Consider the following 14,125-nt stretch of genomic DNA (forward strand, 5'->3'; position numbering starts at 1 on the left):
TAGATAAGATCAGTCTTGAGCCCTTTTTATGTTTTTATTCTGCAGAGTAGCCGTTTTCACATACAGATGAATAAACACAAAATACAAAATACATGTAACTTTTCTATAAAAAAGGAGAAAGGAGAGTGTATAATTTAAGAAGAGGAACTTGCCTTTCAAAAAGATTTATTTAGGAAAAATCAGTAGTAGAGAAATTGTGCCAGGTGATTTCAATAAACTTAAATGTAAAGCAGAATGTGAAATGAAAGAATTCCCAGAAACAGTGAAGAAAAGTTAAAAAAATATATCATGTTATTATGGGAGGGAAGGAATGGAAGATTAAGAACTTTTCTAGTATTTGGGACAAGCAGGAGAGATAAATATCCATAAAATAAGATTTATTAAATTGTAGAATGATTAATAAGACAAAACAAAAACTAATATAATTAGTAATCCTCAAAGACTAGAATGGAAGGAAACCAAACAAAACTTGAAGTCTAATGTAAGAATGTTTTCTGAGTGTTGATGCAGTTTGTACCAATTAACTGGTAGATTAATAGGGAAAAAATCCATATTTAATTCAGTCAATGCATAAATTTCAAGAACAAATATCTAAACAGAAAAACAGGATTATCAAAAGGAAAAAGAATATGTTGTTCCTTAACAGCATTAGTTTAGTAATGAGTGAATTAAATTATGAGAACAAGGATGCGTGATATCAAAACTCATTATTCAGATATGTGTCATTTACGTCGATGGCAAGAGATAAATATTCTTACAAATTCAAGTGCTAAGAAACAAACTGGATAGAATTACTGAAAAGACTGGCATTGAATAAAGAAATAATTTGAAGATGAAATTATCCCAAATTAACATGTGACATGTAATACAAATCTCAAGATCGTACCAACAAATCTAGGATGGTGTGAAGGGAAACTGAGAAAGAGCTAATTTAATGCTTACTGAATTCATGTTCTCATTGCTGATGCAAAAATCATATAAAAACTGAGCAGCTTAAAACAACTTACGCTCCCATAGGTCTGCAGGTCAGAAAGCAGGTGGGTTCAGCTGGTTTCTCAGCGGAAGAATCTCACCAGACCCAAAGCAAGGTGATGGCATCAGCAAGTTCCTGTGTGGAGATCTGGAGACGTATCTGCTTTTATGTTTGTTCAGGGTGTTGGCACAGTTCATGACTGCAGGACTGAGCTTCTGTTTCTCTGCACCAGCCAGGGGATATTCTCAGCTTCTGGAACTAAGCATCCCTTGGCTCATGGACCCCATTCTCCATCTTTAAAGCCAATAAGGTGTGTTGAGTTCTTACCTTTCAAATATCTCTGATATCCCTTCTGTCTCATCTCTCCTCTGTTGCTTACTTCCAATCTTATCTCTTTAACTTCTCTGTCTTCTACATAAAAGGGCTCTTTAAAAATACGGGGCTACCCCGATCAATTAGTAACATTTTGTTTGTTTGTTTGTTTGTTTTGGAGATGGGGTCTCACCACCTTTCCCATGCTGGCCTCAAACTTCTGGGTTCAAGTGATCCTCCCACCCTAGTGTCCTCATTTGTTGGAAGTGCCACTATCCACCAGTCAGGAATTATTTTTCTATTATTGATGGCATTCAAGTTTTCTTCATAGCACTATCTAGACTGATGTTTGAGTCAATGAATCTTGGGGAGATATCTTGAGAACACTGCCTATTAGACCTGGCAAAGAAGGCAACTGGACATGCTGTTAGGAGATTGGCCATGATGATTCACAGACAGACCTTCAAGGAAGATGTTTCTCAGGATTTGAAGGTAATTATTAAGAAATTTAGAAAGAGAATGTATTACTTCCAAATCATTCAAGATAAGCAGAAAAACAACTGTTATAAAAATTACTATCAAAAACAAAAAACACAAAATAATAAATATGAGATTATGAAGAAAAAGGAATCCTCACACACTATTGGTGGGAATGTAATTAGTATAGTCACTAAGGGAAACAATATAGAGTTTACTCAAAAACCCCCCAAACTACCATATGATCCAGTTGTCCTACTGCTGAGTATATATCTGAAGGAAATGAAGTCAGTGTACAAAAGAGATATCCATACATATCCATGTTTATTGTGGTACTATTCATGGCAGCCAAGACATGGAATCAGTCTAGGTATCTATCAACAGATGAATGGTTTGGATATGAAGTGTTCCCAATGACTTACGTGTTAAAGGCTTGGTCCCTAATGCAGCCATGTTCAGAGGTGCACGTTTTGAGAAGAGATTGGATCACGAAGTCTCTGACATCATCAATGAATTAATCCATTGAAGGTATTCAAAGCTAAATGAACTATTGGGAGTGGAAACTGTAGGAGGTAGAACCTAGTTGGAGGGAGTAGGTCTGCTTGGGGTCTATATCTTGTCCCAGCTCTCTTTTTCTCTCTCTGCTTCCTAGCTGAATGAGGTGAGCACCTTTGGTCCACCGCACCCTTCCATCATGATAAACTGTCTCACCAAAGATCCAAAAATAATGGTGCCAGTCAACCATTAACTGAAACCTCTGAAAATGTAAGCCAAAATAAATGTTTCCTCCTGTAAGTTGTCTTTCTCAGGTTCTTTGCCACAGTGATGAATAACTCTCTAGCACAAATGGATAAAGAAACACACACACACACACACACACAATGGAACATTATTTAGCCATAAAAGAAGAAAAAAATCCTGTCATTTGCTAGAATATGAATGAGACTAGAAGACATCCTGGTTAGCAAAGTAAACCAGACACAGAAAAATGAGCTTTGAATAGTTTCTCTTGTACATGGAAAGTTAAAAAAAAAAAAAAGAAAAAGAAAAAGATGACTTAAAAGTAGAAGAGGCTCTATCAGGAGAACTTGGAGCAGGGTTAGGACAAGGAGGGAGAAGGGACAGGACAAAGAGTGGACCTGATCTAATCTTGAAATGCCTGTATGGAAATGCTATAGCAAAATCCAATAATTTGTACTACTAATGCATATTAATAAGTATAATAATAAAAATGAAAACAACCACATAGCAAATGATATAAAGCAAAGAATAGAAGTGGGGCATGGTAATGCACACCTGGATTCCAGCCACTTTGAAGGCTGAGGCAGGAGGATCACAAGTTCAAAGTCTGCTTTAGAAACTTCTAAGGGCCTAAGTAACTTAGTGAGACCCTGTCTCAAAATAAAAAATAATAATTGCTGGAGGTGTGGCTCAATAGTTGAGCACCCTTGGGTTCAATCCCTGGTACCCAAAACAAAACTAAACAAAACAAAAAAAAAGCAAAATAAAACATAAAAGGGAGGAAACATCCCAAAAAATTAGGGAAATGTAAAAATTAATAATTATATCAGTAAGCCAATAACTAAAATAAAGTGCAAAAAAAAAACTATAAAAATATTAGATGAAAACATGAAGGTTTATTTAACTAATTTCATATTTAGAAATCCTCATGATATAAAATGCAGAATCTATGGAGACTAAGTTGACTAAAAAGCAAATATTTCTATGGTTAAGAAACAGCAAAATCAAAGACATTGAGTAGTAAACTGTTTGCCACATGGTTCCTACAAATCAAAGAAAATCAACCCAAAAAATAAGCAAAGGATATGAGGAGAGAGTTGATAGAAACACACACAAATATGTTTAAAATATCTGAACAGCTGTTCAACTTTGCTCATCAGAAGAAAAATAAATCTCAAAATCATACTAAGATTCTATTTTTAACCTATTAGAGTAGTAAAATACAAAATATTTGATAATAATTTAAAAAGAAAATATTTGCTAAAGAACTGATGGAAGTAGAGATTCATATAACCTCAGTGCAGGATTATTTGGAAATAACTTCATAAAAACAAGTGTACATCAGCTTTGGGATTATATAAAGATTGTAATGACAACTATAGAAACATCACATCTAGCTTCCCATTATTAAAATCTAATATTCGTATTGTGCATTTGTCTTGATTAGTGAAACAATATTTATACATTATTAACTGAGTCCAAGTGCTAGCAATGTTTCATTTAAAAGAAAACCAATGTCCTACTTTTGCTGTTCCAGGGTCATTCAGGTAACGGTTTTATAGCTAGTGGTCATTTCTCCTGAGATTCCTATTGCCTGTAGAAGTATTGCAAACTTTTTGATGACTTTGGTAGTTTTGAGGAGGACAACCAGGAATTTTGTATGATGATCACCCACTGGAATTTTTCTCTTGTATTTCTCCTGAGTAATCTGGATGGGTGTTTTGCAGAAGAACATAAGTGTAAATAACATTCCCCTGCACACCATATCAAGATCATTTATTATCAACATGACTTCTCACTGCTACTTGAACCTCAGCTACCTGTTGGAGAGTGCTTCTCAGCCATTATGACAGTAAAATTACACCTCCACCCCTGTTTTCTGTACTGTACTTTTGGAAAAGGAATGCACTATACATGACCCACACTTGAGGAATGGATTGTGATGTATTAACTCCTTGAGGGTAGAACACATATATAAAGAATATATATATGCGCTGGGTGTAGTGGCACAGGTCTGCAATCCCAGTGGCCCAGGAGGAGAATTGCAAGTTCAAAGCCAGCCTCACCAACTTCACAAAACTCTAAGAAACTCAGTGAGACTCTGTCTCTAATAAAATATTTAAAAACAGCTGGGGATGTGGCTCATTGGTTAGGTCCGCTGGGTTTAGCCCCAGTACCCAACCCCTCCAAAAAAAGAAAAAGAACATATGTATATGTAAAGTTTTTGGAATTCTTTTGTATGGGAGATTTGTCTAGTCTCTCCAGTTTATTTTTGATTTACTATCATTCATTTATATCAGTAGAGGCTCAAAGATACTGTTTTAGTCAGCTTTTTTGCTACTGTGACTAAAAAACCTAAGAAGAACAATTTTAGAGGAGGAAAAACTTATTGGGGCTCATGGTTTCAGAGGTTTCAGCCCAAAGCTGGCCAACTCCATTGCTCTGGCCCCAAGATAAGACAGAACATTATAGCAGAAGGGTGTGGCAGAGAATAGCCACTCAGGACACAGCAAACAGTAAGCAGAGAGAGGGCTCTGCTCTATAAGGACAAAATATAAGTCCCAAAGGCTTATATCAGTGACCATTTATTGGATAGTGTTAGGAGAAACTAAGACTTCGGTACCAGATGTGCTTGTTGGCACTGGGGGCGTAGTCATTTCTGGACCCTTTCAATGAACACCAATAGAGCAAGAAAATATGTATACACTAACCGGTACACATACAAGAATCCATAAATTCTTCTGTAAGTAACCATCATTAGCTACAAATGTCATCCACTCCAATCCATTACCATGTAGATCCCAGAGCCTCCTCCCATAACTGATCCATAATCCAGCATTCTAAAAGTGAGGGCAATATCTTTTAATTACAAAGATACACCCAACAATTTTACCTACACAGATGGATTCTTACATGTACAAAGTTACAGGTACAAATGCATTTACTGTAGAGATGATTAAGAGTAAAGATACTAGGGGAATTTAACCATCAATAGATGACTCACTGAAGAAATTTTTTCCATAGGCAGCCATTATGTCAACTTCGTAATATTCTGATTGGAGAAAATCTACAAGTTATAGTATTCAATAAGTGAATACATAAATGAATAAGGAGTGAAAGAGGAATAGTAGAATTTGAACAAACAAAAGAAACCCAAAGGATGTTATATGACTAATGTGGATTTAAGAAGACCTTTCAACTGAGGTAGAAAACTCAATAGCTAGAAAATCATAGTTTTTCTTCATAATATTTGCAGTAATTAACTTCAGAAAGATTGAACACCAAATGGGAAACAAGAAATCTATGTGTCCTGTACCTACTGCTTCATGATCAAAATGAAACAACTCATACCACGAATGGCAAAACGCCATATAATCAATAGCATAAACACCATTAATTTCTTTTAGTGGCCAAAATAACAAATACATTATCAATAGGCATTTCATACTTTTGAAAGAACTAAAATTTCTACAGCACTTCAAAAATCAATATCCATGACATTAAAACTAAAAATATGAAAAGACAAGAGAAAGGTAGTTAGATTACAGGAATAGACAACAGAAGAACAAATTCAAAGAGTCAATAAAAATCTGAAAAGATGTTCAACCTCAATTAACCAGGCAAATGCATTAAAAGTGGCACATCACTTTATTCCAACAAATGTATAAAAAATCAAATGTTAGTATAGTTAAGTTATTTTTGGAGAATAGGGATAAATTTTACCTACCTATCTATTTATTGTGGTACCAGGGATTGAACCCAGGGGTGCACTCAACCACTGAGCCACGTCCCCAACCCTTTTAAATATTCTATTTAGAGACAGGAACTAAGTTGCTGAGTCTAGCTTTGAACTTGTGATCCTCCTGCCTCAGCCTCCCCAATCACTGGGATTACAGGTATACACCACTGTGTTGTTTTATTTTTAATAAGGAATATATGTATATATAATATATATGTATATATCTGTATATGCATTCATATATCTACAGCATATCTATGTCTATGTCTATATCAATATGCAGAATAAACAATGGTTATCCCAGTTTAGGGATTTTAAAATATATATTATAAAAATATATGATTCTTAAATATTTTATTGTTATTCATGTAGATGCTTTTTTTATACAGATGTAAAAGTTTTCATAATGCATATATATTATATTTGCTATGTGTATGGAGGAGATGAAAAACATAATAAAATGTAAATAAAGGACTGTAAGTCAGTTTTCCTTATTATTATTGAAATGCATTTTTAGTGAACAAGAAAGTGTAACTGCATTGGTGTTTTATGTTCTTTTCCTGGAGATTTTAGGTTTGGGTAATCATTTCCATTTTAAAAGTCTGTAGTTAGAATCCAAATGAAAAATCAATAGCAGGAATAAAACTAAAGAGGTTGGCCAGGAAGCCACAGGGACAGAAGAGCAACTCTGTCCTCCGCCCGCTGAATGGGAATTAGGTCAGGTGACATGCCCTTCAGTCAGTCCACCACTTGGAGCAACGTTACAATTTGCTTGAAGAGACTCAAAGGTGGCCCACTGTGATGTTCTATCTTGTCTCATCCCTTCCTTTCTCAGTCAGGGTCACTTCTCACTTCTCTTTCGAATTAGCTCCCTTTTGTTAATAAAAGCCTTTGTTCTTTTTGTTGATTTTCCCTTTCTTTTAATTTCAGCAACAGTTAAGCAGACAAATGACCTTTAAGGTAGGCTAGCTTCACCCAAACAACAAAGAAAAATGTTTTCTCAGAATGCCATAAAAAAATAAGGTGAAGAATGGAGGAAGTTTGGGTTGTATAGAGGGAAATGGGACAGGAGGGGGTGGGGGAAGGAAAGATAGTAGACTGAGACAGACATCATTGCCTTATGTACATGTATGATTACATGAGTGGTGTGAGTGCACATCTTGCACAACCATAGAAATGAATGGTTGTAACCTATTTGTGTACAATGAATCAAAATGCAGTCTGTAAAAATAAAAATTAAAAAAAAATGGGAAAACGGGGTTGGGGATATAGCTCAGTTAGTAGCATGCTTGCCTTGCATGTATAGGCCCTGGGTTCAATCCCCAGCACCACAAAAAAAAAAAAAAAAAAAAAAAAGAAATAATGTGAATACATAAAGTACCAGAGACCTTTCCACTTAGCTGGTTATGAGAGTACCTGAATCTCCTCTGTCAAAGATGAATGTTTGCACTTACAACAACAGCACCTTCAGTCTTGATGCAGAGTGACACAGGCATATGTAACATTGTGAACAAACAATAATTTGGTCAATTATGTTCCTAAGGAACACTAAAATAGAGGACAAAATCATTAAAACGAAACGAAAACCAAAACCCTAAACAGGTTTTGAATGTGCACAAAACACCTGTCAATTTGAGTAACAGGAACATTTGTTAACAAATTCAGGTAATAATGGAAAACAGTTTATTTGGGGCATTTATAGAGAGTGAGGTAGTGGTGTTACAGTGCCCTTCATGTTTGAGGATATGATCACAAAAGATATTTCTGAAGCTATCTCAGGTTCTCAGAGACACTGTCATCTCTTTTCTTGATGACAAAGCACCGTTAAATACTCTATTATCAGTTTGGGTCTATATTCCTTTGTTTATTTTGAGGAAATAAAAGATGCAAAATATGTTCAAATATCAGTCACAAACACATACACACCAATACTTGCACATGCACTCAAAGGCTCATACTCCTTTCTTGGATCAATTAACAGGAGAGTATGTTCACTATTTATAGAACATGATGATCCCATAAAGACATATTTTCTTTGAAAAAATTCACCTCCTTTGCTTTTCCCAGTGATTTAGTCAGCTTTTGCATCAAAAGCTGTGACCAAAATACATTACAAAAACAAAAGGAGGAAAGTTGATCTGAGGCTCACAGTTTTAGAGGTTCAATCTATGGACAGCTAGTTCCATTACAGCAGGTCCAAGGCGAGGCAGGGCATCACAGTAGACGGGCATAGTGGAAGAAAACTGTTTATCTCCTGGTGACCAGAAAGCAGGGGAAAAGGGGAAAGGGTCACAGGAGAAGATTCACCCTTCAGTGTATGCCCCTAATGATCAACCTCCTCCAGCCATGACCCATCTGCCTATAGTCAGCACTCAGTTAGTCCATTTAAATTAGGATGGACTAATTAGGTTACAGGTCTCATAATATAATTTTATTTCTGAATATTCCTGCATTAACAGGAGCTTTGAGGGGATACCTCATATCCAAATTATAACACCCAGCTACCAAATTCTGAAACCACAGGCATAAATCCACCTGTTTGATCAGACATGGAGTTCCTAACGAAGTGACAGGAAAGCAGGAGATAAATTTCAAAAGCATTTGTGAAACCACTAGGTAATAAAATAGCATCAGAGTTGTGAAATATATCTACCTCATTATTTTAAAAAGTTCTTAAAGCTTAAAAACCTTTATGTAGAGATAGAATATTCTCATTACTTAAATGATGTGTAACTGGAAATTCTTATTCCTGTCTCCTGACGTGGGATATCTTTTTCCGGAAGATTTTTTCCAAAGAGCAACAGCTGAATGGGAATCCCTGAGTATTTGATATCAAATATTCAGTTGATGGGAAAGTTGAATTTAGTCAAATTTTTGAAAAAACTGTTAGGAGCAGTGACTTATACAGGGATATAATGTTTAATTCTTAAAATTTTCATTCACAAGGGAATCTTTCTAGCTTTTATCACTTTTAAGACATTCTTACTCCCTTTAAAAATAAACAACTCACTCAGGGTAGAAAGGAAATTCATTCTAAAATCACTTCAAATACATGAGCAAACAGAGGTACACATAAGCTATAGGATTTATCCAGTGTCATGAAGAAAAGGCCATAATCAGGATGGAAACTGAACTTTTGACTCTGAAATCTCTGTTCTTTCCAATGTATAAAGTCATTTTGAATGATTGAAAATGCGGCATTACTGGATCTTGTCCCAGATTTTCTAAATCAGAGTTTCAGGGGACATTTTTTGGGAATGTATGTATGTATGTATGTATGTGTGTGCATCTTTGTATGCAACTAATTCTGTTTCTACCTTGTTATACTATTCACCAACATTTTTAGAAGTCACTTTTAAAAATACATAATGCATATACAATTTCATGAAACATAGAAAGAAAATCTATTTTCTCACTTTGAAAGGGGTGTAAGAACCCTGCTCAACACCTGTGCACATCTCCTCTGCTGAGACCAGGCCCAGACACCTGGCCCAGCACCTGCTGTCTCCAAAACTGTGTCCCAGTCTGCAGCCTAGCACCTGCACTGCAGCTGACCATCTATCAACTCATGAGGTGCCTCTGCCCGCTAGCATGGATTATTCCCAACCTGGAGGCCACCATCCCTAGTGGGGCAGCATCTTTCTTGGGACACCACATTATCAAGTTCCTCTCAGGCATCAGGTTACTGAAGACTGGGAGGTTTGAACAGTACAGTACAATTTTATTGTATAATTTTTTTTTTGCAATCATTATAAAGTCATTTATTTTTAATTAGCAATAAAATAATCAAATTCACATTTAAAAAAATACAAAAACCCTTCCTCTGTTGCATTCCAAACTTTAAGCTATAGGCCTCAGTCTCAGAGGACAGTAAAGGCCTGAGATTAGAGCTTGTCTCCTGTCCAACATCACAGCCACGGGGAGAAGGGCATCCCTGTGGCTCTGTCTGAGTGCTGGGTGATGACGAGGAATGAGACACCTTTGCACTGGAAACTAATGGGCAGTGCCTGGATCAGGGTGCTCACTCTACCTTGGAAAGCATTACAGTCAAAGCTGAAGTACAGCTGGTACCCAAAATCCAGGAGCCTGGCAGAGATCTAAGGGACTAACTATGGCTTAGCAGTCACTACATGAAAATTTCCTGGCTGTTGCTTCCTCTGTGACAACTGGGGAAAACAAAGAACCTGTCAAGCTCATTCACCCAGTAGCAGGTAGTCTCTAGTCTCTCCCAACTAACTCAATCCAAGACAGGACATCCCATAGATCATATGGATAACATCGGATTGCTGCGGGACGTTCTCAGGAAAAGCCTAGTGGAGGCAGCAGATAGGGAAAGGTGTCAAAACATTACACCTTCTATATCTGCTATACAGAAACTTAATGTGAATCAACTCAGTCCTCAATCCAAGTATCTCATTTGATTCTCCCAGTTCTCATCTAGAAAACAAGTTTCTTGATGACATGAGATCATATTTCTACAATGATTCATTTGCAGGTAAACAAATGCACCTTACCTAGTTTTTAATCCAGCTCAAAAAAATTTTTTTTAAAATTTTTGAGGTCATAGTATCTGCCTTTTCTAGTTTCCTATTTCTTGAGAAACAGACACATATAGGTAAATGCATCTCACATACAAACTTATAAAAATACACCTGAACATATGAGTGACTACAGCCTCATGAAACCTTTTCAGAGTCTGAGACTCTAGCACCTTGTCCCCAGCCCAATTTCAAATCCCTAGTTATTTTTGGCCTCAGGGCGATGGCTTCACAAAGAATCACTCCAAAGGTGAAAAGCCAGTGTCCAAGACTCGAAGGGAAACTAATATTCCAAACCCTCAGTCTTTGCAAATGGCAACCTCAGATGACTATCATTCTGGTCCCTCTTTGAATAAACATGAGAGTATACAACCTCAAGAAAGACCAAATTGGCCCCCAGATTGACCTTACTAAAAGCTGAATTTGAGGTTGAATTTCAAGCAAGTCAACTTTTTGGACCAAAATGGCATCTGCCAGTCACTCGTGTTTTCAGGACAAATAGGACTGGCACCCTGCCATGCAGGAGTCTCCCATCCAAGCCCTACTGTTGCCAAACTTAGAAGAATCCCTCTGCTTTGTTAAAGATACTCCCCTAGAAAAATGCACTGCATTCTGGGAAAATACAGCATGAGGTAGAAGATACAGCACCTTGGGATGGTCTCACATGGCCTTTCCAAGGTGCAAGGCATAATTTGACACATCACAGAGGGGAAAAGCTGGGTCAGTTCATATGGTCCAGGAGGGAAGGTACTTCGGTTGCTGGGGCAGGAGTGGCTTTGAGGAGAACTTGGGGTTGCATCAGATAGGCTGGATTCCTCCAGGGCTAGATTGATTGCTGAGTCAGGTCCAAGGGTGGTCACAAGGAAACAAAGGAACGGGTCCCCTTTGCTCTCAGGAAGGTCATTCAGACTTCATTCCCATCTGATGATAAAGGTGGTCACGCCAGGCTGGAGGGAGATCAGGTTCTTTCGGGCCTGACCCTGATAGTTCACAGCTCTTTTAGTTTCATCTCGTGCCTTTTCCACGTGGTCCACTGTGTGCATGACATTCAACTCTATGTTATCTAACATCTCACCCTGATTCTCCACCAGCATGGCGATGTCCATAAACATGTCATGACGTTCTTTAATGCTGCTCTCCAGCCTCACAATGTCCTTATGCCAACCCTCGATCTCACTGAGGGCTTGCTTGGAAATCTGGGAGTCAATGATCCCAGAGGTGAAGATGGCAGGGTTGCCGCTCTCTAGCATCTCCTCCAGCTCCTCATCTGTTGTCTTTTTGCCAGTAATTTCAAGCTGCCGCTGGATTCGCCCTTTGCTGCGTTCACGAAAGTCCACCTGAGCCTCATTGTACTTGGTCATCACCTCCACAAACTTCCGACAGAGGACGGAGTGCTGAGATTTCCGAATCCGAAGGTCTGCTGACGACCGGACCTCATCTTCTTCAATATGCCTCCCCATGCTCTTCAGTTTATTCCGGACATTGTTGGCCCTTTTCTTGATCTCAGTTGTGAGCTGTTCAAGGTCATGCTTGGTTTTTGGCTCTGGAATTGGTGCAGAGAGAATGATACTGTAGAGTTTCTTTGCTTCCTCCACATGCTCTGAGATCTTGTCAATGTTGAGCCGAGTCTCCTCGATCTCAGAAAAGAATTCGTCCATGAAAGCTGTGTTGTCAATAGCGATCTCCACCTCGTCAGCATCATCATCCTGTGTCAGCTGCTTCGCCTTCAGCTGCTCCAGCCGGTCCTTCATCCTGGAGCCCAGGTGCCCGCAGGCGAGGAGTGCGTCCCAGGTGAGCGCGTCCCAGCGGAACGGCTGGACGTGGCGACCTGTCCCTGCCGGGCGAGGGAGCTCCAGGCGCAGGCGGAGGCGGGCGGTGGCCCTCGCAGGACGAGCGTCCCAGGCCACCGAGGCTGCGCCGCGCCGCCCCCTCCCTTGTATAATTTTTTATTAGTAGTGTTATTATGATTATTCCTATTATACCTACTATTATTCCTATTTTTCTTTTCTTTTATTAATATTTTTCTCACTCTATTTTCCTCTTATCTGTTTCCTTGGAGACTCTCCCTTTTCTCATGCTAACAACCAATTTCTTTTAATTCCGCTTTCACAATTCCTATGACATAGTACCACTATAGACTCACTTCTTATCTCATTAACATTATATCCTACACCCTTCCCCATCCTTTTTATCCACCAGTAGAAATTATGGTCCTTATTGCAAACCTATTGATTACGCTGTAGAAAATAATCAAATTCATCATCTCTATTTAATACAGTTAAAATCTTAATGGGGACTATTTGGGTAAAGGATGCATATCGTTTGTATGGTGTGCTGCTAATATTGATCTCTCACTTCAAGGTGAGGTATTGGAAACCTGCAGGAACACTATAAGTCTAAAGGGGGGAAACTGCAATACCTCAGATTCATATTGCTAAGATACAAGAATAACATGAGAAAACAAGGGAAGAAAGTGTTCCAAAGAAACCTAGATGCTCTATCAATAGAATCCAATGTCAGCTGGGCAGAAAAAATGTTAGAAAGGGACTTCAGAATGTACATTGATTAAAATGATTCAAGAAGTCAATGATGAGATAAGAGAGCAAATGCAGGCAATGAATGATTGCACCAATAAACAGTTAAAAGAGCAAATGCTGGAAGCAAAAGATCATTTCAATAGAGAGAGACTCTGAAAAAAAAAAAACATAAATCCTTGAAATGAAGGAAACAATAAATCAAATTAAAAACTCAATGGAAAGCATCACCAACAGACCAGATCACTTGGAAGACAGAATCTCAGACAATGAAGACAAAATATTTAATCTTGAAAACAAAGTTGACCAAACAGAGAAGATGGTAAGAAATCAAGAATTATGGGATATCATGAAAAGACCAAATTTAAGAATTATTGGGATTGAGGAAGATACTGAGATATAAACCAAAGGAATGAATAACCTACTGAATGAAATAATATCAGAAAATTTCCCAAATCTGAAAATTAAATGGAAAATCAACTACAAGAGGCTTACAGAACACCAAATGTACAAAATTACAACAGATCTACACCAAGGCATATTATAATGAAAATACCTAACATACAAAATAAAGATAAAATTTTAAAGACTGCAAGAGAGAAGCATAAGCCAATATGCATATCAGGAGATTTCTCAGGCCAAACCCTAAAAGTTGGAAGGGCCTAGAACAACATCTTTTTGAAATCCAATCTGCCAGTCTATGTCTTTTGATTGATGAGTTTGCATCCCTCTGAAAGAAAAGGGATGCCAACCAAGAATCTTATACCCAACAAAACTTACCTTCAGATTTGACAACAAAATATAATCATTC

The 14,125-nt window shown here is 37.7% G+C and overlaps 2 protein-coding genes across 8 annotated transcripts in view; both read right to left on the bottom strand.

Annotated features, from left to right (window-relative positions):
- Positions 1-14,125, bottom strand: part of GRM7 (glutamate metabotropic receptor 7) — an 891,077-nt gene that overhangs the window by 520,738 nt on the left and 356,214 nt on the right. The gene's annotated exons all lie outside the window — the stretch shown is intronic.
- On the bottom strand, positions 9,988-12,668 carry LOC306650239 (syntaxin-3-like). Its single transcript, XM_079122092.1, has one exon. The coding sequence runs from the start codon at positions 12,529-12,531 to the stop codon at positions 11,692-11,694; it is 840 nt and encodes a 279-aa protein (XP_078978218.1). The 5' UTR covers positions 12,532-12,668; the 3' UTR covers positions 9,988-11,691.

The sequence above is a fragment of the Sciurus vulgaris genome (genome assembly GCF_902686455.1).
Source record: "Sciurus vulgaris genome assembly, chromosome: 19".
NCBI lineage: Eukaryota > Metazoa > Chordata > Mammalia > Rodentia > Sciuridae > Sciurus > Sciurus vulgaris.